Source organism: Rhododendron vialii, chromosome 13a (assembly GCF_030253575.1).
Source record: "Rhododendron vialii isolate Sample 1 chromosome 13a, ASM3025357v1".
Lineage (NCBI taxonomy): Eukaryota > Viridiplantae > Streptophyta > Magnoliopsida > Ericales > Ericaceae > Rhododendron > Rhododendron vialii.
Window position 1 is genome coordinate 28,997,282 of NC_080569.1, and position 19,944 is coordinate 29,017,225.

General features: G+C 38.5%; 3 protein-coding genes and 1 long non-coding RNA gene across 4 annotated transcripts in view; 3 read left to right on the plus strand and 1 right to left on the minus strand.

The window, feature by feature from the left end:
- The window catches only part of LOC131312378 (protein SRG1-like), a 43,946-nt gene that overhangs the window by 6,605 nt on the left and 17,397 nt on the right, over window positions 1-19,944 (plus strand). The gene's annotated exons all lie outside the window — the stretch shown is intronic.
- On the plus strand, window positions 1,862-8,252 carry LOC131312379 (protein SRG1-like). The gene is made up of 4 exons (XM_058340082.1): window positions 1,862-2,164; window positions 2,926-3,173; window positions 6,604-6,928; window positions 7,989-8,252. Exons 1-4 carry the CDS (start codon window positions 1,934-1,936, stop codon window positions 8,250-8,252), a joined length of 1,068 nt encoding a protein of 355 aa, XP_058196065.1. The 5' UTR covers window positions 1,862-1,933.
- Window positions 10,437-18,546, plus strand: LOC131312374 (oxoglutarate-dependent flavonoid 7-O-demethylase 1-like). Its single transcript, XM_058340076.1, has 4 exons — window positions 10,437-10,779; window positions 14,551-14,798; window positions 15,826-16,150; window positions 18,041-18,546. Exons 1-4 carry the CDS (start codon window positions 10,519-10,521, stop codon window positions 18,305-18,307), a joined length of 1,101 nt encoding a protein of 366 aa, XP_058196059.1. The 5' UTR covers window positions 10,437-10,518; the 3' UTR covers window positions 18,308-18,546.
- On the minus strand, window positions 18,038-19,241 carry LOC131312388 (uncharacterized). Its single transcript, XR_009195859.1, has 2 exons — window positions 18,989-19,241; window positions 18,038-18,600 (listed from the first exon to the last, which is right to left on the minus strand). It is a non-coding gene; the product is annotated as an uncharacterized LOC131312388 (long non-coding RNA).

The following is a 19,944-nucleotide window of genomic DNA, read 5'->3' on the forward strand; positions in this document are numbered from 1 at the left end:
CAGAATCCGTAATTCTTAAGCTCTTTGATGAAAAATGATCTTATTGTGGTTATAAACTTTGAAGAAGGATAATCTAATTAAGGATCTGTTTTCTCTTTAAGGGAATCTATCAATAATTATCTCGTGAGAACTAATGAATCAATAATTCCTTTAATGAATCCGTAATTGATTTCCTTAAGTAAGATTACTACTTTATAGTTTGACCGGATCATTCCTTCTGATTGATTAGGATATTAATGGGAATCTATCAATATATAAATGTGTAGCTATTTAAATAAACTGGGAGATTAGGATATTTAAACTGATTGAAATTAGTGACTAATAAAAGAAAGACATTTAAATTAGTGACTAATTTCCAAGGATTTCTCATCCAACGGTTGAAATTTATGTACCAATCAACGGTGAAAAATTTGTACCGCTCTCCCATATTATATAGATATTCATCTTATCACTTTCGAGGCTATGTTATCAATGTATAACGTATGGGGACGTTTCAGACAAGAGTAAGCGGAGAATTAATAAATTAAAGAATGAAGAAACAAAACAAGTCAAGAGGATAGGCAAAGAATTGTCGGTTGATTCTGATCGAAGAGCGTATTCACTTTCATACAATCACCAAAAATACAACAAAAGAGATTAATTAATTAATAATATAGGACATAACAAATGCATATTAGACGGTTCAAATGTGTACATGCCGGCAGTAAAAAAGGAGCCCCAAAATCAATATCCTTTTATGAGAGTGGTTTTTTTTGTTTTAGTGGGCAACGTAGTGCCATGGGAGTGTGGAAGTGGAAGTCAGAGGGGAATGACTTCGGTATCTCCCCTCTTTTTGAAGACACCGTAACTTTTGACATACTAAAACCATTATGAGTATAACCAAAACTATTACAAGTATAACCAGAACCATTACAAAGCATAACTAGAACCATAACAAGGCATAACTTGGTTGGTTATGCCTTAGTTGGTTTTTGGTTATGCGTTGGTTATGCCTTGTTATGATTCTGTTATACTTGTAATGATTTTAATTATGCTTGTAATGATTCGGTTATGCCAAAAATTACGGTATCTCCAAAAGGAAGGAAGACACCGAAGTCATTCCCAAGTCAAAGTGGGCCAATTTGTTTTACAAAAATGATACTCATGCAACAATCTAAACACAACTCCAAATACAAGCTTTCACATATATGTGGGGCCCATATATATTATTATATGTGGACTCTACATGTATGTGATAGATTGTGTAAGTTGTTGTATTTGGATTGTTGCCGGGTTTTTCGTTTGTGCTTGGGTGGGATAGGTGTACGTGGTGGGTATTTTCATTGTTTAAAAAAAGTGTAAAATCTAGGAATTAAGAATGAGAATAAATTTCTTAGACCGCTGGTGTAAACATTTGTTTCTTCCAAATCAATTACATTGCGCCACGTTGCAAAACAGTGATCCCAATCAATAAAACATGACAGTTTGGCACAATATAATTAATTTAGATTAAACAAATGTTTACACTGGCCGTGTAAAAAATTTAATCTCATTTAGAATTGGGGGATTTGAGGCTTTTGGGATTCAAACAAATTTGCTTAGTGCATATATTGATATTGATAGATAGATACTCCGATGGATAGATAGATACTCGCGATGTGGCGTTCCCATATTAGTGGTCATTTTTTGGAACAAACACGAAGATAATAAAATATTCTGGCGACCGTTAAGTGACAGTCTGTCAAGAAATCAATTTAGTCAAAATATTCTAGGATACTAGAAATCAATTCTTTAACTTCTCCTTTAAAACCTCTCCTACAGCAAGCCAAACAAAAACCCACTCATCATAAAATTCAACGAGAGAGAGAGAGAGAGAGAGAGAGAGAGAGAGAGAGAGAGAGAGATTTGGACATTCATGCCTTTGTAGGTTCTATTGGAGGAGTTGAAGGAATCAATGGAAGCATTCGAAAGGAGCTCCCTTCTTGTACCTTGTGTCCAAGAACTGGCCAAAGAATCACCGACCGTAGTCCCAGCCCGATATATTCGGCCTGATCAAGACCCTCCGATAACATCATATTCTTCGCTTCCCGATGTCCCCATAATCGACTTGGAGAAATTGCTTTCTGGAGATCAAATGGAATTGAAGAAGCTGGACTCTGCATGCAAAGAGTGGGGATTCTTCCAGGTACTGAATATACCTCAAATAATATAAAAATGCTGATTTTGGCATTCCACTTTCTTACGCAAGCATCTTTTAACTTCACGTTAAAAATGGATCGTCTGTGTACAAAAGTAGAGCGTGGAAATCAATTAACGTAAACGTACCCAAAACATATGCCAGCTTAAAAGTACGATAGTTTGCTGCTGACTTATCTCTAAGGAAAAACAAGAAACAAGAAACCAATTTTAGGTTTTCTTGTCAAACAGCAACTTCCATTTTTAAAGTCCACTGACGACTGAATGCATAGAAAAATGAATAGAGAAAAATGATATTCGCATAAATCATGTTGGAATAGATCTTATTAGCTTTATTTAAATCACTATTATGTTGAGTATTTTTAAGGGTTTTAATTACTCGAAACTCACCATCTTAATGCAAACGGTCGGTCTCCCAGTACAGTACTGCATGTGAAGGTTATGACTTTATTAAACAAAGATTCACCAAACTGGGCTTTGTTGCAACCCCAAAAATTTATTTACGATCTTTTCGTGTATTCGCATTTACAAAGCAAATTGCATGCGTCTAAAGTGTCTTGGACGGTCTGGATTGTAAGAGAAACTATTCACTTTTTCTTACAATCCGGACTATTCAATGCCGAAACGGACGGTTGTAATTGCGCAACTGTTTACGGAGCCTCCGTGAAAAAGTTTATCTCCTAATTTTGAACTGAACAAACTTGAAATAATTAACAATTCAATCACTGAAAAGAACGAAATGTGTTGCAGTTAATAAACCATGGAGTGAGCTCTGCACTACTGGAGAAAGCGAAAATGGAGATCAAAGAATTCTTCAACCTCCCGATGGAAGAAAAGAAGAAATTCTGGCAGGATTCAAAAGATTACGAAGGATTTGGGCAGGCCTTTGTTTTTTCTGAGGAGCAGAAGCTCGATTGGGCAGACATGTTTGCCTTGACTACACTTCCAACCCATTTGAGAAAACCCCACCTTTTTCCCAAGCTCCCACTCCCCTTCAGGTATTCATCTATCTATCCATCCATCCATCCATACATAAATATGTACCCACATGTAGGGGTAGAGCCAGAATTCGGACGCGGGGGTGACACCATTCAATGAAAATCTAATTACGTGTTATGCAAAAAAATATGGAAAAAAAAATTAAGTGTGTAATCGTATAATTAGGTTATGTTGTGGGCTTTTTTACCGTATTTGTATAAAGTATTGGTTTTTTTTTTTTTATACCCATAAATACATAGTCGAGCCGCATTAGTCTACAAACAGAATTATGTGGTCATGAAAAATTTTAATTTCTAAATGGGTCATGTTCCTTTCTAATTTGTGGGAAAAATTATAAATCTTGTAAAGACTTGTGCAACTAGAGAGAGAGGGAGGGAGGGAGATGGAGAGTGTGTTATCGAAAAAAAGGAAAAATATAGGGTGCCGATGGATTCGAACCCTGGTTCCTTGCATCATACAAAATAATACTTTGCCGTACTCTATCAAGATGCTGTCCATGTAGAATTCTTCAAGTCTGGTCCCTTGCACCATACAAAATAACCTGATTATGTGTAATAAATTTTTTTTTTTGGAACCGGGGGTGGCACATGCCACCTCCCCACATACTAGCTCTGCCCCTGTCCACATGTGTATATGGATACATATAGGTATGTATATAGATAAACGCGTATGAACTTGTACTTGCATATTGTGAGAGGGCATACATATCCCCCCGAAAAACAGAACTATCCTCGACAAACTCGACAAATTTTGGCTGAAACAAATGTCATTGTTATTCAACGGCATATTGACGTGTCATACCGAGTCAAAAATAAATTATGGAAATTGAGAATTAACAACTACTCAGAGAATAGTTGCTAAGTCCAAATATCAATTCTTACGGACAGTATGGCTAAGTAACGCTAACTTCGATTAATTTCTAGATTAATTCAGAAGGAAAAAGTTTGATTTTTGGGAACTATCTAGATTAAGAAAAAAAATTAAATTAAAAGTTTGAGAAATAGATGGAGAAAGTATCTAGAGTTTCTAATCCACTCCAATCATGTAACTAATACATGCATAGGTTAGGTTAATTAATCAAATCAGAAGGGATTATTGCCAGGGCTTGCAATCCCTTTCGATAATTCTCAAGAAAATAATTGAGTTGTTAAAATGCATGAACTATCTCATAGCACGGACCATTAGCATGGTCTGGTCGCCTAACGGCACAATCAATGAAAACCATTACATGCATGCAAAACTACGTATTTGAAATCTGGAATACAAATACTCAATAGATAGGAAGAAATAAAATCCATTTGTTCAATTGAAACGAAAAGGATTTTTAGTCTTACAATTAATTCAAATAAAAAACCTAAAACCTATGCATAAAAGAAGCTTGATGCAGAATTTCATCTTCCCCCTAGACGAGGGATGTCATGAAATCGTGTGGGACACACGTGTAGAGTACTACTATATTTGATAATAGCGTTTGCCTGTACCTACGGTACTACGCACCTCGGTTGAAATTGCCCGTGCCTACAACACTTGCTAGCCAGTGGCTCAAACACTAAATCGATTCATTAGTGTGTAGTATGTGATCCTCCTTTTAGTGGTACGAAGAGAATTACTCGTGCTTACGACACTCCCCAACTAAACTTTTAAGTTAGCTACAAAGAACTATCAATTTGCGTATAGAGTTTTAGAATTAGAAGATCGGTGGCATTTGTGCAATTACTATAAAGAATGTGGGCACTTACATTACATTTACAAAGTTCTTTTGCACAATTACTACAAAGAATGTGGGCACATACATTTCATTTGCAAAGTTCCTTGTTATCCCTTGGATCAAATGAATCTCAACTCTTCTTTCATCTTGTGTTTGTGTGATCCCTGCACTCTTGTGTTTTATTAGGTAGATTAGAAACAGTACGATTAAGAGTTTGTAAATGACGCCGTTCGAAATACTAAAAGAGTTTATTAATGACGAAATCAAAACAGTTTTTAATTACCTGATATAATATTTCATAAAATAATCTACCTTGGGTGATTAAGGTTTGACTGATTGCACTTGTCCATTTTCCATCACTTAAATCGACGTAAGAAGGTATTAGTATTTTTTTTTTCATTTTTCTTAATGAGTATGGAGAGTATTCCAGGCTAGCTCGCCGGCAAGTCTGACTAATTAGCTTAGTTTTTTTTTTTTTTACAACAAAGAGAACTCAATTAGCTTTAGTGTGAATATATTTTAGTGTGTGTTGAGTAATGTGAATTGTGAACGAGGCTATGTAAAATGTGTAGTTTAATTAATTAGTATGTGAACTATGTGGCGAACTATGTAAAGTGTGTGTAGTGAGGCTATATGAACTTTTTATTTTAGTGTGGCAAGACTATGCTCGCATAGTCAGTTCATATAGTCCAATTCACATGGGTAGGGGTATTTTTGTTCAAAATAATATAGGTCAAGACTACTTTAAAAAGATTGGATAAAATAACAGGACCCGGGGACCCTGCCGAGCGGCACCCCTGCCGAGCGGGTGCCGAGCGGCCAATCCGGCCGTTCATCTCGGAATCAACGGCCCGAATCGAAACATCTTTTTCCTTTTCTTTTTCTTTTTTTTTTAAATCCGTTCGGTACCTTTACATCCGGGCCATTCAAAACACTTTTGGACGGCCGAGATGCGCTCGGCACCGCTGCCAAGCACCTCTGCTTGGCAGCATCTCCCAATCCAAAATAACACATTCAGGGTTGAGATAAAATCAAATCAAAGCTAAAAAAAGGACCGACCTCTAAAAACCCCCCGGATTTAAAGGCATTAATTACTTGAAAGGTCATGGGACTTCTAAATAATCACAAATCAATCACCCCAGTTTAAGTAAGCCTTTTGCACTTTAACCCCAAATTTTCTTTTAACTTCTATTTTTATCCAAAATCGTGGACAACAAGCTCAATCACCCTTTAGACACAAAAAAGACAAAATAATATAAAGTAACATAGATAAATGACTAACAAATGTACTTGGGAGGGCTTCGTGTTTTGACACTTATCACACCTCTCAACTTACACTATGCTAGACCTTAGCAACCAAAACAAATGCAATTAATAAAGAGAGTGAGTTGCATTAGAGTTTTCATGCATGAAGTTAGATTTGTTGGGCACCCCTTAATGTTGATACAATTGCAAAGAGCTCCAAGATTGCAATTGAAGGGGTAGCCAAGTAGTAGGTAACATGTACACTCTTATGCATTTGACAATGGTCCGAACCTCACTAACAACATCTAATAATGCTGACTTTCGCCTAGCCCAAAAAAAAAAAAGAGCTTTCAAGATTTTCCCATAATCTAACAATGAAAAAAGCTAAGAACCGGAAAACAAAGTGTGGGTATTTTTAGTATTTTTACAGGTTGTATTTGAACCGACTCTGATGGCCTACTAAGTCTTCCATGCAGAGATACCTTGGACAATTATGCTAATGAGTTGAAACATCTCGCCATGAAGATTCTAGATTTCATTTCCAAAGCTCTGAAAATGAAGACAGAGGAGATGAGAGACTTGTTTAAAGACGGGAGGCAAGCAATGAGGATGAATTATTATCCTCCATGCCCACAACCAGAGAAGGTCATTGGTCTCACTCCACACTCAGATTCCGTTGGCCTCACCATCCTCCTCCAAATCAATGAAGTGGAAGGTCTACAAATCAGGAAAGACGGGATGTGGGTTCCCGTTAAACCCCTCCCTGAAACCTTTGTGGTCAACATTGGGGACATTCTAGAGGTAATAACCACATACCTTCAAATCCAATGGGCCGACCCGGAAATCAAGTATATAGACGGGGAACTTATTATTCATGAGTGATACTGAAAATAATATCCCACAATCAAGCACAATGCTGTTGACGGTTCATGTTTCATAGGTCTTAGAGATGGTTTTAGTTCTCAAAAAGAACAACTCTAATTTTGACATACAATCAACACAAGTGGAATTGGAACGCAGAAGTTACTATCGGTGTTATCTAATTTTAAGTAACATTTTTTTTAATCCTTTTTACATTTACATTTTTTATTTTTCTATGTTACAGTTGGTTTTCTTCTGTTTTAGGTTTTCTATTTTTTTTCTTTGTTTTTGTTGAAATTTCAGAAAATAATTTCTCTTCTCAAAATTATGACCTTTAAAAACTAGTACAATTGGAATATTTTCTTATTTTTTTGGTCTTATCTATTTGTTCCTTTATATTAACTATGAATACTATTTATTCTTGTGTTTCTTTCCCTACTAAATTTTCAAAACATTTTCTACTCTCCTATATTTGTTTAACATTAAATGTTCTCAAAGGGCTACCTGTAACCTTCAAAAACTTAGATGGGGCAAGAGGCTTCCCCAATCGCAAGGTAAATACGTCTTATTTAATCTTCAAGCGCCAAATAAACTGCAAGTCAAAGTCGTGGGCGACAAATGCATTGATGGCGATACCTTAATTATTCCAGATGGAGCTTATGTGCCTCAGAGTATTTTACAATGAAGGAAGTGTTCAAATCGCTTAATTTGGTGATTTCCATGTCAATAGACAAACTAACCACCTATCAATGAATTGTGAGAGGTACTAAAATTACATTTCCAGGACTCTTACCATGATTGACAAACAAGGATTTCCATGATCATCATCATTATCTATAGAGCCATAATTTTAGGAAAAGATATCCATGAGTTACTATACAATAAGTCATGAATCATTTGGAAAAGACGAATGATAAAATGCGAAACTTGGATACTTTAAAGGTGCCCATTTTTGTGTTCCAGATTATCTTACCAAGTGTAGACTTACCTTTTTCCGCAGATTGTCACCAACGGAGCTTATCATAGCATCGAGCATCGAGCGGTAGTGAACTCTGGGAAGGAGAGGCTGTCAATCGCAACAGCTTACAGCCCTGGATACGACGAAGAAATGGGCCCTGCGCCGAGTATGGTTACCCCACAAACTCCTGCACTTTTTAGAAGAATTAGGGTTGCCGAGTATTTCAAAGGCTTATTCGCTCGAAAGCTTGATGGGAAATCATATCGCGATGCCATGAGGATTCAAAATCAGAGCCAGGACAGCTGAAACATCAATACCACTAATGTTTTAATTAGAAACCCAATTATCATATTTTTAAGGGAATGTTAATACTTAATACAATAACGGTATTGCTATTATCAGCCAGCCCACTGGCTGACGATAAGCATATTAGAAGACAAGAAAAACACGTATTTATGTGTATTTTTTATACCCTTTAATATACATTCACACACTTACTATTGTCAGCCCAATTTAAAATTTTTCATACAATAAAAACTTTGCAATAAATGTGTTACACTTGGTGGCGAGTCCAAACTTATTAATTCCCATACCCGTGGGACACGGGGCCCAACTCGATTTTATAAAATTGTATTTAATATTCGTACACATTTCAGTAAGCAAAGTTATTGCCCTCGCTTAGCAGTATGGCGGCTAGACAGTAGCGGAATATCCGATAAGGGAAGTGATTTTCGTAGGTCTCAATCATTGTGTTCTGTAAACCATTTGAACAGTGCTATGTACACTCATTGTGTGAGATGAGAAATTTCTTGAGAGTAATCCACACATCTCAATCATTGTGTTTTGTAAACCATTTGAACAATGCTATATATATTCCTACCAGTCACTTATTATTATTATTTTTTGAAAGGTGGAAGAATTTTATTAATCTCTGAAATCGTTACAAAGATTAACAATCTACTGGCCACTCCCCGATCATAGCTCTCTCACACATGTGTTCCCCCCCCCCCCCCCCATTTAATCGTGAGATGGATCTCACACATATATAAAAAAAAATGTGATCGAGAAGTGATCGATAGGAGTGTCCCTATACTTATTGAAACCATTTATATGAAATTGAACAGTGCAACGTCTGCAAGAGAAAACTAATAGATACATTAGTTTGCTTGTGAAACTTGCCACTGCTAAGGTACAAGGTAGGATAAAGTAGCTGGAGTTGGGTAAAGTAGCTGGCATAATTTATTTTTTAGAGCTGCGTAAGAAGGTTAATCACTTCAAAAATAACATAGAAGAGATCAAATCGATAAAGACAATTTTCGAAAACATTCTGCTTAAGAAAAAAAAAAAAAAACTTAACGACACACTAATTCAAAATTTGTTTATTTCAAATAAAAACGTTCCAATCATCTCGATTTATAAGTATCTGATTAACTTGATTTCCAACATGTTTGAATTTCTTCATAACTTTACAAAATGAACAATCCCGAATATTGAAGTGAGTCAGAAAGAGCCCAAAATAAAAAGGCAGACGCATCCAGTTTTTTCCTCTTATCCTCTTAATTCCAAAATATATAGATACATGCATGCATAGTTGTCAAATCGAGAATCGAATCAAGAATCGAAAAGGCCCATTTGCGAATCGTGAATCATATCGAATCGTGAATCGTTCCGATTCAGTCAAATTCTTAAAAATGCATAAAAAATATAGATTTGAAGTTTGAATAATGATCTTGTGATCTAAATATGCAATACACTAGTTAAAAAGAAGTTTATTAGACTATGTTTTGCTTTTTTTATTTTTTGATAAAGGACTTTATATACTCTGATGTTTGGACACTCCATATAACACATCTCCCACTGACTAATATATATACACACACACCCTACTACTAAAATATATATATACTATATATATTATATACATCCACTAACTAGAATATACTATAATAAATACACCCCACTAACTAGGAATATATATATAATATACACCTATTAACTAGTGAACGTATAAAAGACAAACAAAAAACTCAGTACACTCATCGACAACAACGAGATGCAGTTCAAGCATCAATGTCGACGTTGAAGGTTTCGATGGAGCTCGAAGCTTCATCACGGGGGCTTGGGTCTTCGTTTTCGTGGATCGTTTGGATTCTCTACAGGTTAGGAAACATATTCCGACCCCTCGCCTCCCATAAAGGTAATGTATTTTTCGATTTATGCCCAGAAATCTGACCGAATCTGCCAGAAAACCCACTCATTCGAAAACAAACTGAATCGTACGATTCTCACGATTCACCTCACAATTCACCGATTCAAAGCACGATTCTGCGATTCTCACTTCGATTCTTACCTATTCACGATTCATATAATCGATCCGAATTGTTTCATACTTGAATCGAACCGAATCGTACGATTCGAATCGGGAATCGTACGATTTCGATAACTATGCATGCATGCACTAGGTCTAGCTGAAACTTGAAAACACATGCTTAAATTCACACACCCACAGAGAGACACCCACAGAGAGAGAGAGAGCAAACATCTTTCGTAGCTGCCGTACGTGGAACCAAATATGACAAGGCTAGGGGGTTCACTAGAGGTGCCTAATGTCCAAGAGCTGGTGGCTAAGGAGCCTCTCACCACCTTACCACCAAGGTACATCCGTCCTGATCAAGACCCTCCACTACCCCTAGCATCTGCTGCAGTTGGCTCCAATTCTTTACCTGAGGTTCCAGTCATCGACTTGGATAGCCTACTTTGTGGAGATCATGAGGCGGCCAATTCAGAGCTGGAGAAGCTTCACCATGCTTGCAAAGACTGGGGATTCTTTCAGGTTAGCTATACCACATAAAACACATCTCTACAGATCGAGTTAACACATATATGTATGCTTAAATTTTGGAAACCAAGCACAATTTTATTTAGTTGAGGAGGGAATAAAGCTTGAATTTAGATACGAGGTGGAGATCAGCAACCAACCATAAGCAGTGGCGGAGCTAGCTATTGCGAGGCTGAGAACTTAGGTTTTTTTCCTGAGTATATAGTTTGCATAAATTTTGTAGATGGTATATATAAAGGAAACTATAAGATTTCAACAGAAGGCTAATCCTCAGTTTGAGCACATTAAATTAGGGTGAATGATAATGCATGCCGTCGAATGATATGACAGCAACAATACTCAATATTGAATATTCAAGTTTCAATATTGAATATTCAAGTTTTAAAATCGTTCCATAAAAACTCGAATAACTGAATTGTGTTATGGTGTTGGCTGAGATTAGCCTTGCCTCTTTGCTTGATTATGGGAAAATTAGCAACTAAACAAAGAAATTGGATGCCGCAAGTTTATCGGGGAAGAACACGTTGAAACTGGAAACAGGGGAATGGGGAAAAGCACTGATATTTTCTTCTCATTCATTCTAGACAATTCTTACAAGGACTTATATAGATAAACCATTTGGACCTTGGGCCTTTACTGACCAAAACACAAATATAAAAGCCCAATACATGACACAAATACTGGCCCAATTACAAACATAATATTTTTAGCCCAAATACAACAAGACATTATTTTTAACAATTATGGTACCAAAATTTCTTGAGCAACTTCCTAGCCGGTCCTGTCTGGGTGAAGAATAGCCTACTAAGTTCTGTCCAAAGAGCCCATAGTCCAGTAGGTCCTCTTCATTATTTTGTTGACAAAAATACCCCTCGCAAAAAAAGGCAATTTGAGAGAGACGATCCAACCGCCACCACCACGACGTCACCACCACCATGCCATCGCCGCTGCCGCCACCACATCGCCACCACCACCACCACCACCCCGACCGCCACCATCACCACCACAACGCCGCCGCCGCCGCCGCCACCACCGCCGCCACCCCCACCACTTTGCTGCCGCCACCACTCCACCACCACAATTAACAGTGTTAATACCCGGATTAACAGTGTTAATCCGCCACGATTAACAATGTTAAATTATGTCTGGAGGACGATCGAAGAGCACGATCGGATGCGGTTTCTGTGTGTCCCAAAGAGTCGTCACCAGCGGAGATGAGTGGTTAGATGGGGGCGGGGGTGGAGGAACCGTGGCAAGAACGGCGATTGCAGTTCCAAACAGAGGCGGCGGACGGAGGTGGCAGCGGAGGCATCGACGTCCATAAAGGCGGCGGGGGTGGAACGCCGGAGGAGGAGTAGCTGGCGGTGGAGTTGAGACTAGCGGAGGAGTGGCCGGTGGCGGGATTGAGACCGGTAAATGAGTAGCCGATGGTGGCGGGGTTGACTGAAGGAGAGAGAGAGGGCTGCATTCATGAAACCTTAAATGATGGGTTGTGTTCATTTGTTGCTATTTAAAGTGGGGTAAATAAGTAAAATCACACCCACAGAACTTAGTGAGTATTGCACTTTTACCCCATGGGACTTGGTGGGCTATGGAATCCAATATTAAGATTGGCCCAGAATTAACTCAAATTTCTTTCATAGTTTGGCCTCCTTCAACTTTGATTCCTGGCTTCGCCACTAATCATAGGAATATGCCAATCTAAATTAAAGGTACTTATGTGCATAACCCACACAAGTGAAGGACCCCCGTAGGACATGGGATGGGAGACATTGATTACTCACAAGTGCATCGACAACAACAATTTACTTTATCCGGGGAGGAGTCGGAAAGAATAGGAGGGGGTGACCAACCATAGCAACCCGGCCATGATCTTTTAACAGTCGTTAGCCATGTCCGACCTAGAACTTGAGCAGAAACATTACAGGCCATAGTCTGATTGCAGTGCCATTTGGCCTAAAGAGTAGAAAATAGGAGCAGAAGAGGATGGGAATCTGTTTATACCTGTTTTTGGCACCGTGGATCGAGCTAATCTTGATTGGATTTCTAATTAATTCCTTAATTAATTTAGGTCGAAAGCTAAGTAATTGATTGGGTAAATCTTGGGCCATGGGTATTTTTCATTTGGGCCCAAGAAACATACGGCCCATTTGAGGAATGCAGCCCAAGATCTTTTGGGAAGGTAGCCCACGGTTGGGCCCATGAAGAAAGGAGCAGATCTAACCCATGAGGTGCGGCCCATGTATTTAGGAAATTGGTTGCTGCCGAGGAGGTTATTTTCCTCCAAAATCAAAGGCCATGTGTCAAATGCCTACAAAGAGGGAGTAGTGGGGGGTTGTTGCCACATCTTCCACGATCCCTTAATTGCCAGAAGAAACTGCCCACTACCATACATGCATAAAAAGTGGAGCAATCATGGGACACATGTCAGCATAGGAAGCAAAGCAGATTTCGAATTCAAGCCTGAATCAGCTTACTGTTGTGCCTATAAATACAAGTTCACAAGATGAAAAATAGGTCTAACAGCAATCAAAGCTCAACGCTTACAACCAAAGACTTCCCAACGAAACATACTTTCTTAATTTCAGCAAAGTAGATTATCGAGTACCTCGTACTCAAACCCCATTCAAACTCACTTCATCAAGTAGTTTGGATCTTTTACTTTTTTTGTACAAACTTTATTATCCCGGAATAATAAAGTTCACGTTTTACGTACGTTCCATTTCCTATACAACTAGGAAATTTTAAGTCCATGACCATGTGGCAAACCACGAACCACATTGTGATCTTTAACCTTTGGGTCACACGTAATCGCTCTTACGATAGAAGTCAAGATTCACGGGAATCTTCATCAAAAGTTAGGCGCTACAAGTCTTGGCACGCCCGCGCTTAACGCATTCACGCCTTTGCCAAAAAACGAGAGTTTTCAGAATCATGCTACTTAGTATACTCTAACACAGAGCAAAATATGTTTTAGGGGTATTACATGTGCTTTTATTTGCAGTCTTGAACGTGGATTTCCCCAAACATGGTCTATCTTTTGAAAGTAAAATAAAATGCAACTCTTCATTGTCTTCAGCCTACACGGTTGTACAAACAAGACAATGGAAAACCACGAATGAGAGTGGTTGGGACTTCTCTTGTCCCCCATTAATCCAATCATGTAGCCGTATTCGGAAGTGCCATCTTCCCAGGGGAGGTTGGTTTCACAGTTTGCCGTCGCCATATTCCATATGTCACTTAGTCAACCGTTGCCATATTCCATATGTCACTTAGTTATCTCTGCCATGCTCTGGGGTCGGCACCTCCAAAATAAGTGGAGGAAATTCATTCAGTGACCTTGCGACCACCCTCTGAACGATCAGAATAAGGTAAAGGTAGAAGATTGTACTCTACTAATGGATGGGTGGAGGGATGATTCTTCTAAAACGGTTCTGCATACCATCTAGATTCTAGGGTACTGATAGTCTCTAATATCAATGAAATCAACTTTTTTCACTTGAGGAAAACACTTATATGTACCTTTTCATTCATAAAGAAATACCAAGCCAGAATCCATAGTTGTCTTTCGTAGAGCTCTAATAGCACTCTCAATTGTTAATTTCGAGTGAATGATCAAGTGCCTCCTAAGAGAGTTGTAAGTCCACTTGGTTGTGAAATGTGAATTCACTTGGTTTTCGCAAAGTTATGAAACATCTCATTTTTAATAGAAATGCCAATTCTCTATGTTGCTAAGCAAGATGTGAAGGAACAAATTTATTACAGTTGATACACCATGGAGTGAGCTCTTCACTGGTGGAGAAACTCAAGTTCGAGATTCAAGAATTTTTCAAACTGCCAATGGAAGAGAAAAAGAAGCTTTGGCAAGAGCCAGGAGACCTAGAAGGATTTGGACAAGCCTTTGTTGTGTCTGAGGAGCAGAAGCTTGATTGGGCTGACCTTTTTTACATGGTCACCCTCCCAACTCATGTGAGAAAACCTCATTTACTTCCTAATCTCCCTCTCCCATTCAGGTCCTCTCTCTCTCTCTCTCTCTCTCTCTCTCTCTGGGACGTCATCAATTAATTTTGGATTCAATTAACTAGAAAAATGTAGTGTTGCCAACCCTGCATTCCACGGTCCATTCTATGATTGATTGTATCCCCCGTAGCCCATTGTTTTTAAACCAACTATCAAGTACATATTGGCATGGGGGCATCTTAAACTCTTTTTGATGAACAATATCATCTCATATATTAGATAAGAAAACACAGTACAAAAAACAGACACTACCGATTTGGAAATACAAAAACAACAAACAAATAAAACAAAACAAAACAAAAGTCGCCTGGAACCAAGACGCCAGAGTCGAGTCGATCACACTCATGAAGGGGGTAGTCTGGAGTGGCCAGGTATGGAGACAAAGCAATCTCTTAAATGACCCGTCGTACCAACTTGAGCTCAGTCCCGCTGCAGACTGAAGGCTGAAGCCGCCACCATTGCCGCTGGACTAGTTCCAAGAAACCAGATCTAGAACCCTAGATATAACTCCTTACTCCAAAAATGATGGGGGGAGTGGAAGATCATATCTCCTTTAAGAGAAAGTCTCAACCATCTCACAACTATTATAGGAGTCAGGAGAGGAGAGGACAAAGAGGGATCAGAGGAAAGGGGGACTGAGGGGTTGAGATGTAGGAAGAGAAGAAAAAAAGGGGGGAAAAGGAGGGAGAGTGGGGGGGACCTCCCTATGGCTGTTCTCTCTGTCTCTAGAACTTTCTCAAGAACTCTCACAGGAACTTTTTTCACAATTTGAAAAAACTCATTAATATCTATTGATTTGTGAAAAACATTTGAATTTATTAGCGAAATAAATGCATCTTTTTAGAGGCCTAGATTTGCAATCCAGACATTTATTTAGAGACGGATGGAGTATACAACTACACAAGTAAGTAAGTCCCAAATCCTGAATTGTATCAGCAAAAAATCTTCCGATGACTAACTTCTAAGGGTTTCGCTAAACAAAATTCCTAGTTTCAATGACGACACTTTCCTCCCATGCAGAGACACCGTGGAAGCATACTCTCTGGAAATGAAAAACCTTGCCATGAAGATACTTAGCCTTATGGCGAAGGCACTAAAAATGAAGGATGCAGACATGAGGAACCTGTTTGGGGAAGGGATGCAATCAATGAGGATGAACTACTACCCTCCATGCCCACAACCAGAGCTAGCCATCGGTCTGTCCGCTCACTCAGATGGCATCGGGCTCACCATCCTCCTCCAAGTCAATGAAATCGAAGGCTTGCAGATAAAGAAAGATGGAATGTGGATTCCTGTTGTACCACTTCCAGGTGCTTTTATTGTCAACATTGGAGACATGTTGGAGGTAATGTGTCTCACTTTGCTCCTGTCATTTTGTCAGTTCACATTCTAGCATGCTATTTACCCAAAAAAAACTTCTAGCACGCCGTCTTGGCATTGAATTTTGGATGGAATTTCTGTTATGGGAATAATTTCGATGTCCTCGGTCATTTTGGGCACACCGTAACTTTTTGCATAACAAAACCTTTATGAGTATAACTAAAATCCATTACAAACATAACAGAATCACAACAAAGCATAACCAAAACCACAGCAAGGCATAACTTGTTTGTTATGCCTTAATTGGGTTTGGTTATGCTTTGATTGGTTTTTTGGATATTCCTTAGTTATGTCTTGTTTGGGTTCTGTTATGCTTGTAATGAATTTTAGTTATACTCATAATGGTTAAAATTATGCCAAAAATTACGATATCCCCAAAATAATCGGAGACACCATAGCATCATCCTTCTGTTATATTCTTTTATTGGAAAGAGAGTAAAGAATCTGTTTCTTTTATTGGAAAGAGACTACCTTACACTCTCCTAACAGGTACGTCTTCCGTAACCACACAACAACAGTTCATAACTAGCACCACAATAGATCATAACAAAGGCTCATAGCTTCTTTCACCACAAAGCCTTGTAACATAACAATACAATGATCAGAGCATAACCACACATGTGGCGGAGGCATACGAGGCCCACAGGCCCCCACTGGATGGATTCGTCTTCTTTTTTTTTTTTTTTTTTGCATTTGTAAAAAAAAACCTTAAAAGTTTTAGTGTATCACGTTTGAAAAAAGAAAAATCATTGAGGGCATCACCAGATGGTATCTCAATATGTTCTTTTCCAACACATATTCGTGTGAGACTCAAGAATAAATATTATGAATCCAATATAAATATGTGATGGAGAAGGGTGTTGGAGCACAACCTAGTAAGGTCCCTTAATCACTAAATAACTAAATTACTCATAAGGAAGCCTCCATTCACTGAACATTCGCCTCCAAACCACCACGTGTTCAAGGAATTATAAGTATGGATTATTGTCTTATCAGAAAATGCAAATCAAGCGACGCTCCTTTTCGCCCTTTCCCTTATTTCTTTATTTTTCTTCTTAAATCTTTTAATAAGACCTCTCTCTTTTGTATTTGAATATGATTCATCTAGACCACTAGGGAACTTATAAATTTATCTGCAAGATATGATATTTTTATTTTTTTTCCTTGTTATTTTAATATTATCTAATAGCTAAACACTTTTTAAATAGAAATAAGTCTTGAATAAATAGTGCAAAAGAAAAATCAAGGCATGTTAAGTCGTAAAAAGGAGATAGATAATTTTCTGTTTTTCATAATAAAGTCGCGTGCATGAATTGTGCCTCCATTGGTGCGATTTTCTGGCTACGCCACTGCACACATCCTCGTTATTAACCGACAGTTCATGCGGTACACCATATATCGATCCCTTCTTAAGTTGGTAACTCTGATAACTTTCCTTCTTTTTTTTGCATATAAAAGGAGATATCGGGTATACTCAATCATGATTGTAGGTGTGATGGCATCTATATACCACTGAATCACTGATGCTAGGAACATCAAGGAACCTTAATTTTGCAATGCTTAGGATACCAGCTCTTTTTTGCAGGGTCTATTTTTTAGTTGATCATCTCTTTTACTAACTAGAATCGGAGAATTAGTTAGTAGACCTAACAACACACAATTAGAATGAGCTAGGGATGATAACTCATAATCTATATTGGACGACTGAACCGATACAGAGATCATATGTTTATTCGCTATTGGATCAGACTGCAATAGCAATATTTTCCACGTGGTGCCCTCCATATATGATCCTAGCCTCAACACAATGAAATCTAATGACACTGCACTTAGTTCACTTACTTTCTTTCAACAGATTGCGACCAATGGAATTTACCGGAGCATCGAACATCGAGCAACTGTTAACCGAGAGAAAGAGAGGCTCTCCGTAGCCACATTTCTCAGTCCAAAACTCGATGGAGAATTGGGTCCGGCGCCTAGCCTTATCACTCCAGAAAGTCCAGCATTGTTTAGAAGAGTGAGTGTTGCAGACTTCTTCAGAGGGTATTTCTCTCGTGAACTCCGCGGGAAGTCCTACGTTGATGTCATGAGGATTCAAAGTGAAGAAGGCCGGTGTAATTGAGCTAATTCAAATTATGATACAAAACACACATTTCAAAGCTGTATTCAAATGAATTTCAAACTAGAATTGACGACTATGCATAAAAGTGGAAGTTGGAACACTACAAGGGAGGTTTAGGTTTTCGATGTAACTAAAGATCAAAGTTCTGTGCCTTCCTGGGTTTTCTTCTCTTGTTCAAGTACACCCAATCTGCTTACTTCTACCCAGACTTTATCGAGTTGGTCCGTTATGGGGTACTTCAGTCCATTTGCTAAATGTTCAATGTATCAATCTGGAACAAAATTCTTCATACTCTATGATGCACCGATACCGACACAGACACCGAAACCGACAACGGGACACGGACACGACGGGAGACACGCCGTGTGTGTATATATATATAATTAATTAATTAATTATTGTTTAGCACCCAGGAATTTTAAAAAATTATAATTTGGCCCCAAAATTTTTAAAAAAAATTACAGTTTGGCCCCCCGTGCTGTCCCAGCGGTGTCCCCATGAAAAATTCAAATTAAATTATGGGCGTGTCCCCGCCATGTCCCAGCGGTGTCCCCATGAAAAATTCAAATTAAATTATGGGACACGCTACGTGGCATGTCCCGTACGGATCCCCGAGGTGTCTTCATGTCCGACACTGCGATACCTCGACCTCTAGAGGTGTCGGTGCTTCATAGTTTATACTAAGGTCTAAGAAGCACCCTACTAATGATTATGCAGTTCGATCTAACTCCTCGCAATATTAAACAAAGTACCAGGAATTCGGCTCCACTCCGCGAGGGGCACAAGTGCATGCATCTGGTCTAATATGAAGATCTCATAGTGTGCCCCTTTCGGGCTTTCGCAATATTTAGTCGCCTATTTTTCATGAACGTAAGATCTCCATGGTTCTCACCAGGAATGGAGAGGGTACCATTGGGCACATTCGATTTCCAGATTAATTGTAGGAAAGGATCGATATAAAACTAGAGGACTATAGCAGGCGGAGACAGAAGCGGCTTGTGGAGTTCACATGACCACAGATGGCATTAGATGCACTATTCGACTTGCCGTACTTTAGTCTAATTCGAAAGGACTAAACTAATTAGTCCGCCGAACACTATATAATACTAGAGGCCAAAAAGTAGTCTCTGGCATAATATCGTTGACAAAAAAAAGCCATGTTCAAAAATAAAAAATTTAGCCAACTCCACATGTCTCCTTGTGTTGTGAAATTTTAATGTACTTGCAAGCGTACGAATCGTATCAAAATTGAACGACACACCAAATCAAAATTCGTTTATTTCAAATAAAAACTTTCCGGTCATCTCAGTTTATAAGTATCTGATTAACTTGATTTTCGACATGTTTGAACTTCTCTATAGTTTGTTCGTAAGACCGTTAATAATGTTGCTCATGTTTTAGCTGGTGAAGGTTTTAGTGGTTTGGAGTATAGTCGTTGGACTAAGTCCCCTCCGTTGTGGTTGCTTGGTCCTCTTTCTAGGGACAAGTCTTCCGTTTGATGTTTAGTTTGGACTTTTAATAATACCATCTGTTATCGTTGTGGCAAAAAAAAAACCTTCTCCATAGCTTTACAAAATGAACAATCCCGAATATTGAAGTTGGTCAGAAAGAGCCCAAAATAAAAAGGCAAAATTGGA